Raw genomic sequence first — 17,686 nt, 5'->3', positions numbered from 1 at the left:
ACTTGGTGACTAGCACTAGCCATGTCAGTTATACCAGGGCTGCAAGGACATCTCCACCTAGAGCCACTATTGCTATTTAGTGATGTCCGGCTCATCTCCACAGATAAGACAGCATATAGCCAAGAAACTATTGTAAAATACAATGACTCATCTACGTTTTTTCTAGATAAGGTCTAGACAGATAGAAAGACTTCTTCGGGGCATTATATCCCCATTGAATAATCTGAAGCCTCTGGTAAATTTCTCCGCACAGAAGTGAGACCTGTGTTTCTTGTGCTGTGAGGGTCGGTCCATCGTCTGCTCTGGTAGAATGGAGGGAGCAGTCCCTCCCCTCAGAGGACCGAGAGGTTGTCGCTATAAGAGCACTGCTGTGAAGAAGAGCACTCCATGATCTGTCTTTGCTCTGCAGACATATTTTGCTGTAAGATTACTTGACATTTTCAGGTAGAAAGTTTTAATGGTGTGATTTTTCTGCTCTTTCGTGGTGCTTAGCAAGACATATGCAGAAGCTAGAGAACTGAGCAATGCATTGCAAAGAATATATTCTGCTCCATATCTGGATAAAACTTTACATGTAAACCAAATCTGCATGACCGGATCCATACCTACCTGCTTCCAACACTTTCTGAAGAAGAAGAAGAAGACCTCGATCATTAACATTCCTCAGGGTGCAAGATGATCACTGGGCGGCTCACCAACAGCACCCTGCCACCCAGTAATGGGAGTCAGCTAGTGCCCAGCACTCTGCCAGACACATCTACACCTCATAACCGGGAGATGGCTTTTTTCATTATCCGGTGTGTGATTCCTTCCTTATATCTGATCATCATCATGGTCGGACTTCTGGGCAATGTTACGTTGGTGAAGATTTTCATTACTAATAGCGCTATGAGAAGCGTTCCGAATATTTTCATCTCTAGCTTGGCCGCTGGGGACTTGTTGCTGCTGGTGACCTGTGTGCCGGTGGACGCCTTCAGGTTCTTCTTTGAGGAGTGGATGCTCGGGGAAGTGTGCTGCAAGCTTATCCCGGCAATACAACTCACCTCAGTGGGGGTCTCGGTGTTCACACTCACGGCTCTCAGCGCAGACAGGTAAATGGGCGCGTTTTACCTCAGATTTGTTGCTTTTATGAGGTAAAATTCATTGTGTTGGGTAAATATCTTCTCCTAGTATCTAGATTTGTAAGCAGACTTTCCAAAAATACGTGTATTTTAGTGGTGTTTGTTATTACATAACATTAGTCTTACATTTCACAGCCTATAGTAACACCAACTTTATGCTGTTTTACACTGCACTATACTAAAACTCAGCATTTCTAATATAAAATGCCACACAATTTAGATTGGATGCAACATTCATGATAAAAAGCCAAACATTCTTGTTATCCAGCACATTTATTATTGATTTTTTTTATTTATTTTAAAGCTGGTTTATATAGAAACTTTGGGGGAGATTTATTAATGTCTTAGAGATAGACTGGATAAAAGCAGATGAGATAGGTAAAAAGTGCGCCAAATTTAGGACAGGGCACACGCTGTATGATAAATTTGCTGCATCTTGATAGACATGTTAGACACTTTACCTAATGCCACCTCATGCTATATATCGATATTTTGCTAAAAAAACATCCAAACTATCGCACATTCTGTTAATGAATCTGGCGCATTTAATGACTGCTCAAAACTGTCTAGGAAGGTGAAAAAGTGTCTAAAACACATAATAATTTTGGCATATGCCATGTATGGCACCTCATGGTTTTTGTACATATACACCAATATTTTGTAAATTTAGTTCATTTTATGACCATGCCTCTTTTTAACTGTCCAGTTAGGTGTAAAAACATTTAAAATAAATTATATATTTGTCTCATGACACGTACCCTTACATGAGGTGGCGCAAATTGTGACAGTTTTCTGGTCCATTTTGTTTAGTAGAGGTCTGGTGATTAAAAAAACAAATAAAAATAAATAAAAAAAACAAACACTGAAGTAAATTTGCCATAATCCATATGTAGACAAGAAATATTGCTGGGTCTGGTTTAGGCAGGTTTGCATGAAATGATGGACTCTGAAATTTTTCGCGCTCTATAGGTCTCAAAAATGTAACTGATCCTGAAATGATACAATCTCAGTAATATTTAGGAATATAACTTGCAAGACGGATTTTATCAATGAAAAGATTGTGACCTGCAAGATATTTAATAAGATGGACCCGTAAATATAGACTGTGAATCAAACAGAAAATCTAATTCATAAAACAGGTTAAAAATGCAACTTTTCCGTATCCTGTTATTAGAGATAATGCTTGGTATGGAGAATAAATGGCACCCTTGCAACCACAAATGATGTGAGTGATGACCTTTACATGTTACTGGATTTATAACGGCTGGAAGTCAGAACACACATGAATAAATATATATATATATATATATATATATATATATATATATATATATATATATATAATGAGAAAAATAATAAATCAGCACAGCGACAGCAGTGGGTGCAGGCCTAGGTTGAGGCTAGGAACCCTTGTTAATGAAATCCCAAAATAATGAAGAGGCAGCACTCCAAGAAAAGATGAAGAGGCAGTACTCCAAGGAAATTGGTGAAAAAAAGTGGTGTGTTTACACACCACTTTTTGGGGATTATATATATACATATATATATATATATATATATATATATATATATATATATATATATATATATATATAAGATTCAGTTTGGCGCCCCCATCACCAACTTTTTTCCCGTCATCTCCTTCCCTCTCGCCATGTTTGCTTTCTCTACCAATCAATGAGATGTAATTTTTTTAACCTTTTAGATTATGTAACTCTAGCATAAAACCATTTGTACATTTTACAAGCAATAAAGTTATATAAGGTAGTTAACATAACTATAAATTTAAAGAAAATAAATGAAAAAGGTCAGTGTGCCTGACTAAAACACGTTGTATAACTGAGGCTAATGACACTATATGGTGACAAAATGAACAGCCTCCTCTTGTAGATAGTGCCACACACCACCCCTTGTAGATACTGCCATACATAGCCCCCTGTAGATAGTGCCAACCCCCTGTAGACAGTGCAAAACCCCCCGTAGATATTGCCACCCTCCCCCCTTGTAGATAGTGCCACACACACCATCCTGTAGATAGCACTACCCCCTCCCTGTACATAGCACCATTGGGGCTTCGTAGAGGAGCCCCTGACCTCAGTGTCCATGTATGGACAGTGACTTCAAGGGCTTCCCTGGGCACAGCGCTTAATGTAGTGCTGTGTCTGGGGAGTCCTCAGCGAGCGGGGGAGCTCCCTCTGCTCTTCCACACTAAACTAATGCTGAAGCAGGGAGCTGACAGTTCCTTGCTTCAGCAATGGGTTCAAATGTATCTGCGTCCTGAGGACGCAGATACAGTTGGCAGCGGGACAACACCCGGAATCCGGGACTGTCCCCCTGTATTTGGGACGGTTGGGAGGTATGAGTCCTCTCCTGGAGAAGGAGCCCCTGGTGTTATTGTCCATATACGGATAGTGATGTCAGGGGGGATACCACTCCAGGAGGAATATTGAATTGTATCTGGGCCCGGCGCCCCCCCCAACCTTCTCGCCTAGTTGCGCCTGGGGCACATGCTCACCCTGCCCCCCCTAGCTATGCCCCTGATTATATATATATATATATATATATACATATATATATATACAGATGTATGTATATATATATATATATATATATATATATATATATATATATATATATAATGTCGTTTTTCTTTTTCATGACACTGCTCTAATGCAGAATAGTGGATGCTGTCAGTTCAATAGATTTTCAGTATGTGGCTTTAAGAACTTGTGACAAAAGTTTCAGTAGAAAACACAAATTGGGCAACTGACTTGCTAGAATGTACTCATCTGTCACCTTCTATCTCGTCTTCTCCTTTCAGATTGTAAGCGCTTACGGACAGAGATCTCCCTGCTCCTGTATCGCTCTTTTATTTAGTAATCGTGTTGTCTACAGTTTTTTTTTTTTTTACTTATATTATTCTCCTTCTACTTCACACGTACAGCACCCAGGAAATTGATGGCCCTTTATAGATGATAATAATAATAATAATAATAATAACAACAACATGTACTGTATGAAGAATGTACTATTCTTATAGTTTACATTTCATATTCTGGCACTGTAAGGCTTCGTTCACATCTGCATTGGGGTCCTGTTCTGATGTTCCGTAAGAGGTTTTCGTCAGAATGGGACCCTGAGCAGACACAAACTGACACCGACGGAAACCAGAGTCTACTACGCTATTGCTTCCGGCAAAACGACGGGTCCGGTGCACAACAGACACAAACGGAAACCATGGGCACCGGATCCGTCACCGTTGAAATCAATGGTGATGGAAACGGAAACGTCTGGTTTCCGTCGGTGTCAGTTTTTTTCGGGCCCGTTCTGACGGCAACCTCCGACGGAACGTCAGAATGGGACCCCAACACAGATGTGAACGAAGCCTAAGCCTGTCATCTTTCTATAGTTGAGAACATAAGGTCTATGGTAACAATCACAGTGCTGGATCACATAAAGTAACATTGTATAAAACAATTAGCATATTCCTCACAATTCATATTCCTTCAAAATTAAACTCAATTGGATATTAGCAGAATAAGGTTTGGACCAAGTCTTCATTTGCAAAACACAGTAACTATACATTGAATCCTATGCAATGGAGTCCAGGGAAATCCATCAAGCATTATTGGATCCTAGGGAGATTGGTTAAGTTCTTACAGAACTGTTCCCTGTCATATCCGGTTATCAAGAGGACACTAGAAAGTAAGGCCAGGGGGTGGAAGAGTTGATCTGGGAATTAGAAGCTCTAGGTAGGTTTCAGTGTGATTAGTTTCATTGGTTCATTTAAGTTTTGTTAAATCACAAAGTTTAGACAGCAAGGATGAATTCTAAAAATGCCTGCCTGGTAGGCACTTTAATAATAATAATAATAAGGAGAAAAAGTGATATTTTTTTTTGTACATTCAAATTTGTAAAACAATTATTTACTGTGGAATATTTCCTAACAATCCATAGAATTGTTTCATGGTTACCATAATAAAGTAAGAAGGTGGACAATGATAAATGAACATAATCTCGTGTAAAGTATAGCCAGCAACAGCTGATATAATATTCTAATATGTCTCAGTAAACACAATTCTACAGTTTATATAAAGTTATTTTGTAAATATATTAGATTATCTCATTCTGGACCTAAGTAACAGCCTGTATTATAGATCAGGGCTGCACACATAATTCTGCTGGTCGTCATAAGAATCATCACTCTGACGTCCTGTGATTGGCTGCAGCAGTCACATAGAATGAAGCGTCATCCCTTGAGGCTGGGCTGAACATAGATGCAGAGAGAGCTGGGTAAGTATAATTTTTTTTTTCTGTGTTGACATTTTTGCGACGGGATCTCAGCTTTTCTGCCGCAAAAATCGCAACATCTGCTTTTTTGTTGCAGGTTTTATCTCCCTATTGAATTCAATGGGAAAAACCCGGAACAGGAAAGCAGCTATCCCAAAGCATAAATTGACATGCTGTGAATTCAAAAACGGCAGCGCTGATCAATTTGTGAACGTTTTTTCCGGGGTATTTCTTACACGGCGTTTGGATGAGATTTGTTCAAATTTCCTCCACTATGCTGCTACTGTATTAACCTGCAGATTTTCCGCAATGAAATCTGTTGCGGAAAATCTGCAGTGTGTACGCTATGTGTGGACATACCCTAAGGGTAGTTAAAATGGGCAGGCGCCAGTCAGCACCACTGGTAGGACCACTCAGGTGCTCAGTATCAGCAGGGTGGAATCTGAGGTGCGATATACGGAAGGAAAGAGGAAGTCTGGCAACTCTGAGCAGTAAAATCTTATTCTTTTATTCCAAATATGCAAAGACAGAAAGCATTCTTCAATACAGACAAAGGGTTCTTCCCATGTAGTGTAAATGCAGAATTTCCGACGGGATTTTCTGTGTGGAAATTCCGCAGTGTTTTCCCAAGAGAAATTGATATGCTGCAGATTAAGTATCTGCACACCAGTCAATTTCCACACTTCTATTCTGCAGATTTTTTCCAAAGCATGTGGATTCACTTTGCTGCTACTGTAATACGCTGCGGAATATCCGTTCAGGAAATTTGCTACGTGTAGACATTCACACGCTGCGTAAATACTGAGCGGAAATACCGCTTAGAAATTTACCTGAAGTGCGGAAATTCATTCCGCAGCATGTCAATTGTCTTTACGTAAGCGCTGCTTATATGTTGCGGGATTTCACCATTGAATTCAATGGGGATGTAAATCCCGCATCAAATAGCAGTTGTTCAGTTTTTTGCGGCAGATTTGCAGCGATCCCACCGCAAAAAACGGAACTCAGAAAAAAAAAAAAAACTTACCTGGGATAACGCTTCACAGGCTGTAGCGGTGGTCACATGCCTGAAACATCATCCCAGGAGGCCGGCCTGGATGACCTCAGAGGGCCGGCCTCCTGGGATGACCCTTCATCCCATGTGACCGCCGTGAAAACTGCACCAGAGTTTGGTGTGCTTTCTCGCCCGGAATTCCCTGTGGCGCACAGGGCGGATGCGCTGCGTGGTATTACGCAGTGTATCCGCCACGTATGAAATCAGCTTTAAAGGGTTTTTCTGTGCTGTTCAAGCAGCTTTCAATAAACTCCAGTGACCAATATACTCATGCACATGTCATTTCACAGATTTTCTATCAGTTAATGTTTCATAAGATATAGCCACCCTGAGTCACATGACATGCAGTTATGTATGTGGTGACCAGGAGGGCACAATAGTCTGTCATAGGCGCACCTATGGTAGACCTTAGATTAAAATGTCCAAATCAGGTAGTTTCAACCATTTCAGATGATTATCTATTGCATTTTTTTGCATAAATAACAGATTAACAACACTTTTTCCCACATTTACTAAGATTGACAAACCTCTTACGCCAGTCTAAGTAAAGGAAATAGTTGCAGTGATTTGTAAGAAATGTATTAAAAGGTGCATGCCTCGTAAGGAATTTAGCACATTCTGAACTGTCTGACAGTCAGATTGTAAAGTATACAAATATCCTTTTTTATTTTTTAACTCCTTGTTACATCTACCAATATTTATTTGTAATGTTCATGGTAGACTTGGCTTTCGGTAAAGATGGATGACTAAATGACAGTTTTAATCGAATTTCTATGGCTAGCTATACACGAAACTTCCTCTCCTGGTCTCTAGCTCTAACTGCATATTTGTCTCCTTCACTGTTGGAGGCAGAAAGAAGCTGCTCTGTGAATGACAGGAGGCGTTAAGAGTTATAAGAAGCTGGTTGGATAACAAGGAGACATATCAAAATCGATACAGCTTTCTTTCAGAAGTTCTGTACTGTGTTGTTGAATTTTGAGATTAATTCAGAATATTATAATCTGAAAGTTCTAAGAAAAGAAGATATGTGAGATGAATTTGCGATCATAGGCAAACATTTTTCTTGACTTCCTGTCACTAATACCAATGAGAAACAATATAGTCAGCCTCTCCCCAGCCCAAAATAGAAGCTCCAAGACAACAATCGATTACGTTAACTTTGCAGTACATAGACAGAAGATAGGCAATTGGCACATACACCCTACACTTCAATGTGGCAACTGTAGCTTTATCTCCATGGTGGTCAAAAAAACTTGTAGGAAGATTTTGCGATGGTGCTTAGTGTCAGCCACACAAAAATTAGAAGATCATGTATGTGAGAAATCTAAATCTGATGAACATCGGTTTGATAGACTTACCGATATAGAATACTGGCAAGGACATTTAATACAGTATACAACATGATCTGTATGACATGTAATGAAAGCTCTAACTTCAAAAATAGTCGACCCCAATCTAATATAATCTATCCCTTATGACATAAACATTATGTGATCTTTTAAATGAGACGATAGGCTAATTCTTCGCTATGTCACCTTTAATAATGTGCCAATAGCGATGAATCCTACGTCTAATAACATCAGACATAGGACTATGTCTGAATGACAAAGCAAACTTCCTAGGTTGTCTAGGTGTATTTGTACCATACATTAAGTCCTTTTTATCAATGTACCTGGCTCTGCATAATGCTTTATCTATGACTTTCAATGGATAGCCCCTATTTAATAATCTACCTTTAAAGGGAACCTGTCACCAGCATTTCACCTATAATTATCTTCTAAGTAGGCTCTGTACCTTTAGTATTCAGTTTTTTAGTGTTCCGGTGCCATATGCTAATAAGCATAAAATAGTTATATCTTTCCTCAAGCCTTTCCGAGTTAACCCCGCCTCCTTACTTTTGAGTGACAGCTTACTTTTGATTGACAATATTCAGGGTGGGACAGTTTTCGGCGGTGGCCGGGCATAAGAAGAGGAACGAACAAGACTGCTGGATTATTACCATAAAAGGTACAAAATGTTTGCAGATCGTTAATTTACGGTCAGAGAAGGAGTTTAGGAGAGCGGAGAACGCCAATGAACTTTTGACAGCAGCGGCCAGTGAGTGGTGAGCAGAGTTCAATAGGTGAAATGCTGGTGACAGGTTCCCTTTAAGATCTAATGCCTGGTTTTGAAAATCTTCTTCATTAGAGTTGATCTTACACAATCTCAAAAATTGTCCATATGGAACTGTTTTCTTAAAATGGAATTGGTGATAACTCTCAAAATTTAACAGTGAATTGTTAGACATGGGTTTACAATGCCCTTTAGTATGTAGTTCACTCTCATAAGCGTATAGATGAACATCGAGGAAATCAATACTTTGCCTTCCAAACTGGGCAGTGAAGCGCATATTGACATTGTTTGTATTTAAATAGGATATAAATTCAGAGAATTATTTTTCAGTCCCAGACCATATGAACAGCACATCGTCTATGTATCTAGTCCATAGATGTACTGTATGTGCTGTATAAAGGTATTGGATATACAATATACATAAGATGCCTCAAAATGAGCCCAAAACATGTTTTGGGACAACCGGTGTGCCCATTGCCAATCCCATACATTGTCGGCACGATTTGCCATCGAAAATGAGGTAATTTTGCGGACAATACAAAGAGGAAAGAATCACAAATGAAATTGGTACAGTGCATGTCTTTTTTTTAGCTTGTGTCATCAATCTTTGTACTGCAACAAGACCATCACTATGTATAATTTGAGTATATAAGCTCTTTACAATAATAGAGGCTAAATGGAAAAAGCTGTTCCAAGTGAACCCGTTAATTAACCTAAGGTGAGCCTTAGTATCATTTAAATAAGAAGGTACACTTTCAAGAAGAGGACTTAAATGGGTTTTCCCATGAGGGACATTTATGACATATCCACAGGATATGTCATAAATGTCAGACAGATGCGGGTCCCACCTCTGGGTACGCACCTATCTCTAGAATGGGGCCCCCTAATCCCCGTTCTAGATTTTTATGCTCACGCTGATTCCCGGCCACCTCCTGATTACATGGTCGGGACATGGTCGGGAGTAACGGAAACAGCGAAACTTGCTGGGCTATGCTGTTTCCGTAACTCCCACAGTAGTGAATGGCTGTTACGGAAGCAGTGTAGCATGTGAGCTATGCTGTTTCCGTAACTACTATTCAGTTCTATGGGAGTTACGGAAACAGCGTAGCTCAGCGTAACCCGCACCTAGCTCCAGAACGGGGCCCCCTAAACCCCATTCAGCTGCTCTGTGTTGCGGCTGAATTCAGATCATGAAAAAGGTTATATGATCGTGAGTTATGTAAACAGCGTAGCTCGCTGAGCTACGCTGTTTCCGTAAGTCAAATAGATCTGAATGGTAGTTATGGAAACAGCATAGCTCGCATTTTACGCTGCTTCTGTAACTGCCATTCACTACTATGAGAGTTACAGAAACAGCGTAGCTCAGCAAGTTATGCTGTTTATGTGACTCCCGACCATATAACCAGGAAGTTGACGGGAGTCAGCGAGATCAGACACAAAGCCAGAACGGGGTTTAGGGGGTCCCGTTCTAGAGATAGGTGCGGGTTCCATAGGTGGGAGGCAGCTCTATCTGACATTTATGACATATCATGGGAAAACCATTTTAAGTACCAATACAAATATTCTGACAAAGGAGTAGTAAGAGACCCACAGCCTGCCACAATGGAGCGTCCCATTTGATAAATTAATGATTTATGTATTTTAAGAGCAAAGTACAATTTAGGGGGAACAGGGTTTACTGTGTACAAAAAAAATTCTCCCATTTTTCTCAAAATAACACAATCTCTACTCCATTTCTAATAAGTGAGCGTGGTTTGTTATTATGTGTTGGTAGAGGGTTAACTTGTAGCGGGATATATACACTTGTATCACCCAATTGACGTACCGATTCACGTAAATATTGCTCATTAGGCATAAAAACAATTTTGCCACATTTGTCGGCAGGCTTAATGATTAAGTCTTGCCGACTCTTAAGCCATTGTAAAGCGTGTATTTCATGATCTGTAAGATTATATTGATCCTGATTGTATATAAGTGCTCTCATACCGCTCTTCACTAGTTTAGTTCAATAGCACTATCTGGTACAACCTGGATAGGGTTGGAAGATCTAACACCACCTTTAAAAATTTTCAATTCAACTGTTTTATTAGAGATATCTATACCCATTAATTCAACTACATCCTGTAATGTCTCAGATTCACTAATGGTGACATTTTCCTGTAAACTGAAAACTAAATGGCCCAGATACACAGGTATTTCTCCTGAAATGTTGATATTTTCACTCTTTTTAAGTTTTGGGTATATATTTAGAAAAGGCCATCAATATCTGATTGGTGGGGGTCAGACTCTTGGCACCATCACCAATAGGCTGGTTGTAACGGGCCACTCATGCGAGTGCTGCTTCCCCTTAATTGCAACCTGCTCATATTATGAATCACAGTTGCTGTGACGCAAGAAAAGTGTTTGTGTAGCTCCAGTTGTTAAGCAAAAACTGGCTCCTTCGTGAGATGTTGCTAAAAATAGAAATGTTTCAGTTTCGCTTATGGCGTACTGAGAATTATAGCAGCTTATCAGAAGTCACCTGTAATAGCATGTGACATATGACACAGGCTCAATATATGCCTGTAAAGTTTTAATTTGGTGCCATTGTGAGTATGAAGAGGGACCAGTACATGGCCCAGCCAGTCAGCCTAAACAGCCTCTATTGTTATGTAATAGTTGAATAGTTGCTACCCTTCCTATTTTTTTCCTTTTTTGCTTTCTTTCCTGAACTCATCTGGAATATATTGGTTTCACTGTCACACTGCCAGCATGCAAGAAGTGTAGCACAAAAGTACCAGAAATCTCAGCGTCCCAATCATCCATAAAATTTCCTGAAACTTTCCCCTTCCCTGAAAAATGTGTAAGACTGTGTTCACATCAGCGTTTCCCTTCCGTTGAGGGGTTCCGTCGGCGGTTTCCGTCGGGTTAACCCCTGAACAGAAAGGCAAACGGAAACCTTAGCTTCCGTTAGCATCACTGTTGATCTCAATGGTGATGGAAACGTTGCTAAAGGTTTCCATTTGTCACCAGTGTGACAGGGTTCCGTTATTTTTTACGGAATCAATAGCACAGTCGGCTATTGATTCCGTCAAAACAACAGAATCCTGTCCCAACAGCCCATTTTCCGTTTGCCTTTCCGTTGAGGCGTTAACCCAACCAACAACTCCAACGGAACCCCTCAACGAAAGGGTAACGCTGATTTGAACAGGCCCTAATACTGTTTGGTGTGTCGCCACTATTGTGCGTAAAAAAAAAGACAGATTTTTTCATAACTTTTCTTTTCTTTGTACCCAAACCTGATGATACCCCAGTTTTATTAAATTATTATAAATTCTTTTTTTGGGGGGTATACTATGTGCACGTATTAAACATGTATGCCTCTTAGCTACTCTTTCACATACTGTATCTCTATGTACAGTAGAATGAGAGGGACATATTTTTTTCCTATACATTTTTTCTCCATTAATCTTATAACATGTCAATATGCCAATAGTATTATAAGAGTGTGATCTTTGGTGCTTCGACCCCCTTGATCAGTCCTTCTTGTTATATCTAATCACTATGTTATAAAAGTTGGTTTTAAGAAATACCTTGAGAGACAATTTTTAATGGATCCAACCAGACAAATGTCCAAATCTTTTTAGTGCTGCTAGCTGCAATGACCGAATTGGGTCAATGGACTATGGCCAGTTCCATTGCAATATATAAAATTCATAAAGGCAGAATGAGATGTGACTTTATTTGTGAATGGAATTAGGTATGCTTGCATACCTCTAGTTATATTGTAGGCATTACTGCATCTTTTGAAATTCTCAATTTCTCTCTAATTATTTCAGATTTTCTTTTGGTTTTCCTCTAGAAATCTCAATATTTGAGATATTAAGCTTCATTTCCCTTCAGGTGCTTGTTATGTTAGTCAACTGTGTGGCTTCCAATTAACACACTTCCACTCAAAGTGTTCCACAGCCCAGACATTGTATTTCTTTCTTTTCTTTTTGACAAATCTTAGAAAGCTTCTTAAGCCGTTTATTTTTTACAGTTTTTAATTATAGAGTGGTGCAGCGAATGTTGACACTTTGGTTACACTTGGCAGCTTTAATTCTAAATAGTTCAGTCTGTTGAAAAGCATGAATTAATGGCAATCTTCAGTCATGTGACTATTTTTTTATTAAATTTAGAATTTCTGAACATTTCCTTATACGTATTCAAGAGTAGCTTGAGCTCTGGTCTTAGAATTTCTATGTTCACATGTAGACTTTTCCTATCCCTAGACACTGTTAATCACCAAATTATAATTTGTCTTTTTTTCCTTGAATGAAGACATGATTTTTTTAATTAGTCGTACTATAAAACGTCTTGAGGATAATATGTTTGAACCAGATGTGTCCATTATATTGTTATTACTTGTATAATTATCTTGCCATGGCTTAAGAATTCAAGCATTTGCAAAAATACAGCTTTTACATTGAGCTTATGGTTGCTTATGTACTTGTTTCCAAGATGGATTATTCAATTCTTATTTTCAGTCATTTTAATGGTTAATCTATTAACAATGTAATATGCTAAATTAAATCTTTATGTGTATCAGTGTTAGGGTCATTTTACACAGGTCAATTTGACCGTAAAAATTAGCGTTTGCTCCTTTCACAAGAAGCTATGATCTGTAATGTATAGGGACGAGCCATCGTTACTACGATTGCTAGTCCCCATGCATTTCCATTATATTGGCAGCACGTCTTCCAGTTTACATAGGGTGATGTGCTGCTGACAACGACAATATTTTGTACTGCATAAATGAGCAGATCAGCAGATGAATGAGCGTTTGCTCGTTCATCGGCTGATCATTGCCCTGTTTACATTGGCAATGATTGGGAACAAGCATTCATATGAATGCTCATTTGCCTGATTATTGACCCATTTTAAAGGGCCTTTGCACAAGCTGAGACCCCTACATGGGGCTCCTTAACCCCTTCCCACCGCAGCCACTTTTGGACCAAATGACAGAGCTTTATTTTTTAAATCTGACGTGTTACTATATGTGGTAATAACTTGGGAATGCTTTTACCTATCCAAGCAATTCTGAGATGGTTTTCTTGTGACATATTGTACTAAATGATAGTGAAAAAATGTGGTCGATATATTCAAAAATTTTTGGTGAAAAACACCAAAATGTAGAGATAATTTGCAAAAAATTTGCATTTTCTAAATTCAAATGTATCTGCTTGTAAGACAGATAGTTATACCACACAAAAGAGTTACTAGCTAACATTTCCCATATGTCTACTTTAGATTGGCATTGCTTTTTGAACATCCTTTTATTTTTCTGGGACGTTACAAGGCTTATAAGTTTAGCAGCAATTTCTCACATTTTAAAGAAAATTTCAAAAGCCCATCTTTTTAGGGAACAGTTCAGTTGTAAAGTGGCTTTGAGGGCCTTACATATTAGAAACCCCCATAAATCAACCCGATTTAAAAACTGCACCCCTCAAAGTATTCAAAACAGCATTCAGAAAGTTTTTTTTAACCCTTTAGGCGTTTCACAGGAATTAAAGCAAAGTGGAAGGAAAATTTGCAAATTTCATTAGTTTTCTTGCAGAATTTCAATTTTTATCAATTTTTCCTGTAAGGGTATGTTCACACGCACTAATTACGGACGTAATTCGGGCGTTTTTTCCCCGAATTACGTCCGAAAATAGCGCCTCAATAGCGCTGACAAACATCTGCCCATTGAAAGCAATGGGCAGACGTTTGTCTGTTCACACGAGGCATAATTTACGCGCCGCTGTCAAATGACGGCTCGTAAATAGACGCCCACGCCAAAGAAGTAACCTGTCACTTCTTTGGCCGTAATTGGAGCCGTTATTCATTGACTCCAATGAATAGCAGCGCCAATTACGTCCGTAATTGACGCGGCGTTCAAGCGCCTGCACATGCCGTTACGGCTGAAATTGCGGGGATGTTTTCAGGCTGAAACATCCCCGTAATTTCAGCCGTTACGGACGCCCTCGTGTGAACATACCCTAATACTGAAGGTTTTACCAGAGACACACAACTGAATATTTATTGCCCTGATTCTGCAGTTTTTAGAAATATCCCGCATGTGGCCCTAACGTGCTAATGGACTAAAACAAAGGAGCGCCTAGTGGAGTTTAGGGCCTTCCTTTTCTTAGATTATATTTCAGGCACCATGTCAGGTTAAAAGAGGTCTTGTGGTGCCAAAACAAAGGAAACATCCCAAAAAAGACCCCATTTTGGAAATTACACCCCTTGAAGAATTCATCTAGTGGTGTAGTGGGCACTTTGACCCCACAGGTGTTTCATAGATTTCATTAGAATTGGGCAGTGAAAATGAAAAATTACATTATTTTCCAATGAGATGTAGTTTACCTCAAAATGTTTGATATTTTTCAACAAATATATGAGGATAAGCACCCCAACATTTGTAAAGCAACTTCTTCAAAGAATGGAAATACCAAACATGTGGTCATTAACTGCTTTTTGGGCAAGTGGCAGGACTCGGAAGGGAAGGCACGCTGTAGCGTCTATGGCCATGGGCCGTCGGGTTCACTCACCTCCTGACGCCCGCAGCCATGGATCCGTGAGAGCTGGTCCCCGTCTCCCTCCTAGGAGACGCCAGCGCTCACTTCCGCTCCATTCGGCTGTGTCCCGTAGGGTGCGCGCGCAAATAGGAAATTGTCATCATCATCAACTGCCACTATTTCCTGGTCTATAAGAAGGCCCCTGGCCTTCTAATCCTTGCCTGAGCGTTGTTACTTTTCCCAGTCTGTCTTGCAAATGGTCCCTTAGTGTTTCCCGTTCCAATTGTTACCTGTGCCTTGTTACCCGTTCCTGTTTCCCATGCTGTGCTTTAGTATCTAGTCGTGCCACGTCCTGTGTCATCTGCCACGTCCGGAGGAATCCGCCACATCCTGTGTCATCTGCCACGTCCGGAGGAATCCGCCGCGTCCTGTGTCATCTGCCACGTCCGGAGGAATCCGCCACGTCCTGTGTCTTCTGCCACGCCTGGAGGAGTCCGCCACGTCTGGCGCAACTTGCGGCTCCTGTGTCATCCGCCACGTTTGGCGCCATCTGCTGCACCCATCTCATCTGTGCCAGAGCTGCGGCCACCGTCTGGACTATTCAGGTACCCTTGTGCGGGACATTGTATTTCTGGGTTGTCCTGTTGTTTGGCCAGCTGCCTCTCCGCTGCGGCGCTACGGCCTAGTGGGTCCACTAACCCGTTCTGTGACAGTACGCTCAGGCCATGGCCCCCCTCTTGTCAACATGAGACTTTGACGACACAAGCCATGCTGGTCGAGATGGAGGATCTCCAGTCACGACAAGACCAGCTCCTCCTGTCGGTGAACGCCATAGCCCATCGGCTGCTTGCTCCAACCACAGTCATCACCGCACCCGTTCCTGCGGTTCCGCCTGCTACACTTCCTGTCTGTACCGGTACCAACCCTCTGTGTTTCTTGCCGCTACCTCCACGCTATGACGGAGAACCGAGGTCCTGCAGGGGATTTTTGAATCAGTGCCTGATCCATTTCAGACTACATGCCAGGTCCTTCTGTCCAGATGACGTCAGGATCGCCTTCATCATCTCTCTCCTTACTGGCAAAGCCCTGGCATGGGCTAATCCTCTGTGGGAACATCAGGAACCAGAGACCCGGGACTTGCAGTGCTTCCTACAAACCTTCCGCTCGATCTTTGAGGAACCTGGGAGAGTTTCTTTGGCTGCTGCATCCTTGCTAACCCTACACAAGGGAGTCCTCTCCGTGGGCGAGTATGCCATCCAGTTCCGTATCCTGGCTGCTGAATTGACCTGGAACAACGAGGCTTTGGTGGCTACATTCTGGCAGGGACTGTCTTCAGGGATCAAGGACGAGCTGGCTGCTCGCGATCTGCCATCTACCCTGGACGATCTTATCTTACTCGCCTCCCGAGTTGACATGAGGATCCGGGAACGTTCCCAAGAGGTTCTCCGGGAGAGAGAACTTCCCAGGCTGGATTCTGCTGTCCCGCAATCCCCCTCAGTCATTCCACCAGAGGATTCGATGCAGAGGAATTATGTCAAGTTGTCTACCCAGGAGAGTCAACGCAGATGCACTTCTGGACTTTGTCTGTATAGTGGCCGTGGAGGCCATATTGTGCGTCTGTGTCCACAGAAGCCAGAGAGACCCCCTTGCCTAGGATTGGTTGGAGAGACAACCCTAGGTGGAATGGAACCTAACAGAGCATTCGGTTCCAAATTGACTATTCCTGTGACCCTAGTATCCGGCGACAGGACGCATCAAGTTTCTGCCTATCTTGACTCTGGCTCTGCTGCAAATTTCATCCAGAAAGAGCTTGTGGATCATCTTCAGCTGCCCACAGTTCCCCTGGAGACATCTTTGGCTGTTGCATCAGTTAATGGACTGCCTCTGCCTGATCCCATCATTTCTAAAACCAAGCCGTTGAAGCTCCAGGTTGGAGTCCTGCATTTCGAATTTATTTCTTTCCTTGTTTTTCCCAAGGCCATCAACCCTGTTCTGCTGGGCCTGCCTTGGCTTTGACTACATGCCCCAGTCCTGGACTGGAATTCTGGAGAGGTTCTCCAATGGGGCTCCAAGTGCCATGGTCGTTGTCTGTTGCAGATCCATCCTGTCAAGCCTTCTCTGCCTCAGTCGTTGGCGGGACTGCCTTCCCAATTTGCTCAGTATGCAGATGTTTTCACCAAAAGGGAGGCTGAGACGCTGCCTCCACATCGGACTTATGACTGCCCCATTGAACTGGTTCCTAATGAATCTCTCCCCCGTGGACAGGTATTGCCTCTCTCCTTGCCAGAGTCTCTATCCATGTCGGCCTATATCAAGGAGAATCTGGAGAGGGGTTTCATACGAAAGTCTTCCTCCCCGGCCGGGGCTGGATTCTTCTTTGTTAAAAAGAAGGACGGATCCTTTCGTCCCTGCATTGACTACAGGGGTCTCAACCTGATCACAGTCAAGAACAAATACCCATTGCCACTCATTTCTGAGCTGTTTGATCGCATACGAGGAGCCAAAATTTTTTCTAAGCTAGACCTGCGGGGGGCTTATAATCTAGTCCAGATTTGCCGGGGTGATGAATGGAAGACGGCTTTTAACACCCG

At 41.5% G+C, this 17,686-nt stretch overlaps 1 protein-coding gene across 1 annotated transcript in view; it reads left to right on the top strand.

The window, feature by feature from the left end:
- Nucleotides 1-450: 450 nt before the first annotated feature.
- NMBR (neuromedin B receptor) overlaps nt 451-17,686 on the top strand; it is a 370,212-nt gene continuing 352,976 nt past the window's right edge. Inside the window, 1 exon segment of the mRNA XM_075864293.1 lies at nt 451-1,091. Coding sequence (XP_075720408.1) covers nt 676-1,091 — 416 coding nt within the window. The 5' untranslated portion in view covers nt 451-675.

This window comes from Rhinoderma darwinii, chromosome 4, assembly GCF_050947455.1.
Source record: "Rhinoderma darwinii isolate aRhiDar2 chromosome 4, aRhiDar2.hap1, whole genome shotgun sequence".
NCBI lineage: Eukaryota > Metazoa > Chordata > Amphibia > Anura > Rhinodermatidae > Rhinoderma > Rhinoderma darwinii.
Note: the sequence above shows the minus strand (reverse complement) of the source record. Positions and strands in the feature narration are given on the sequence as shown.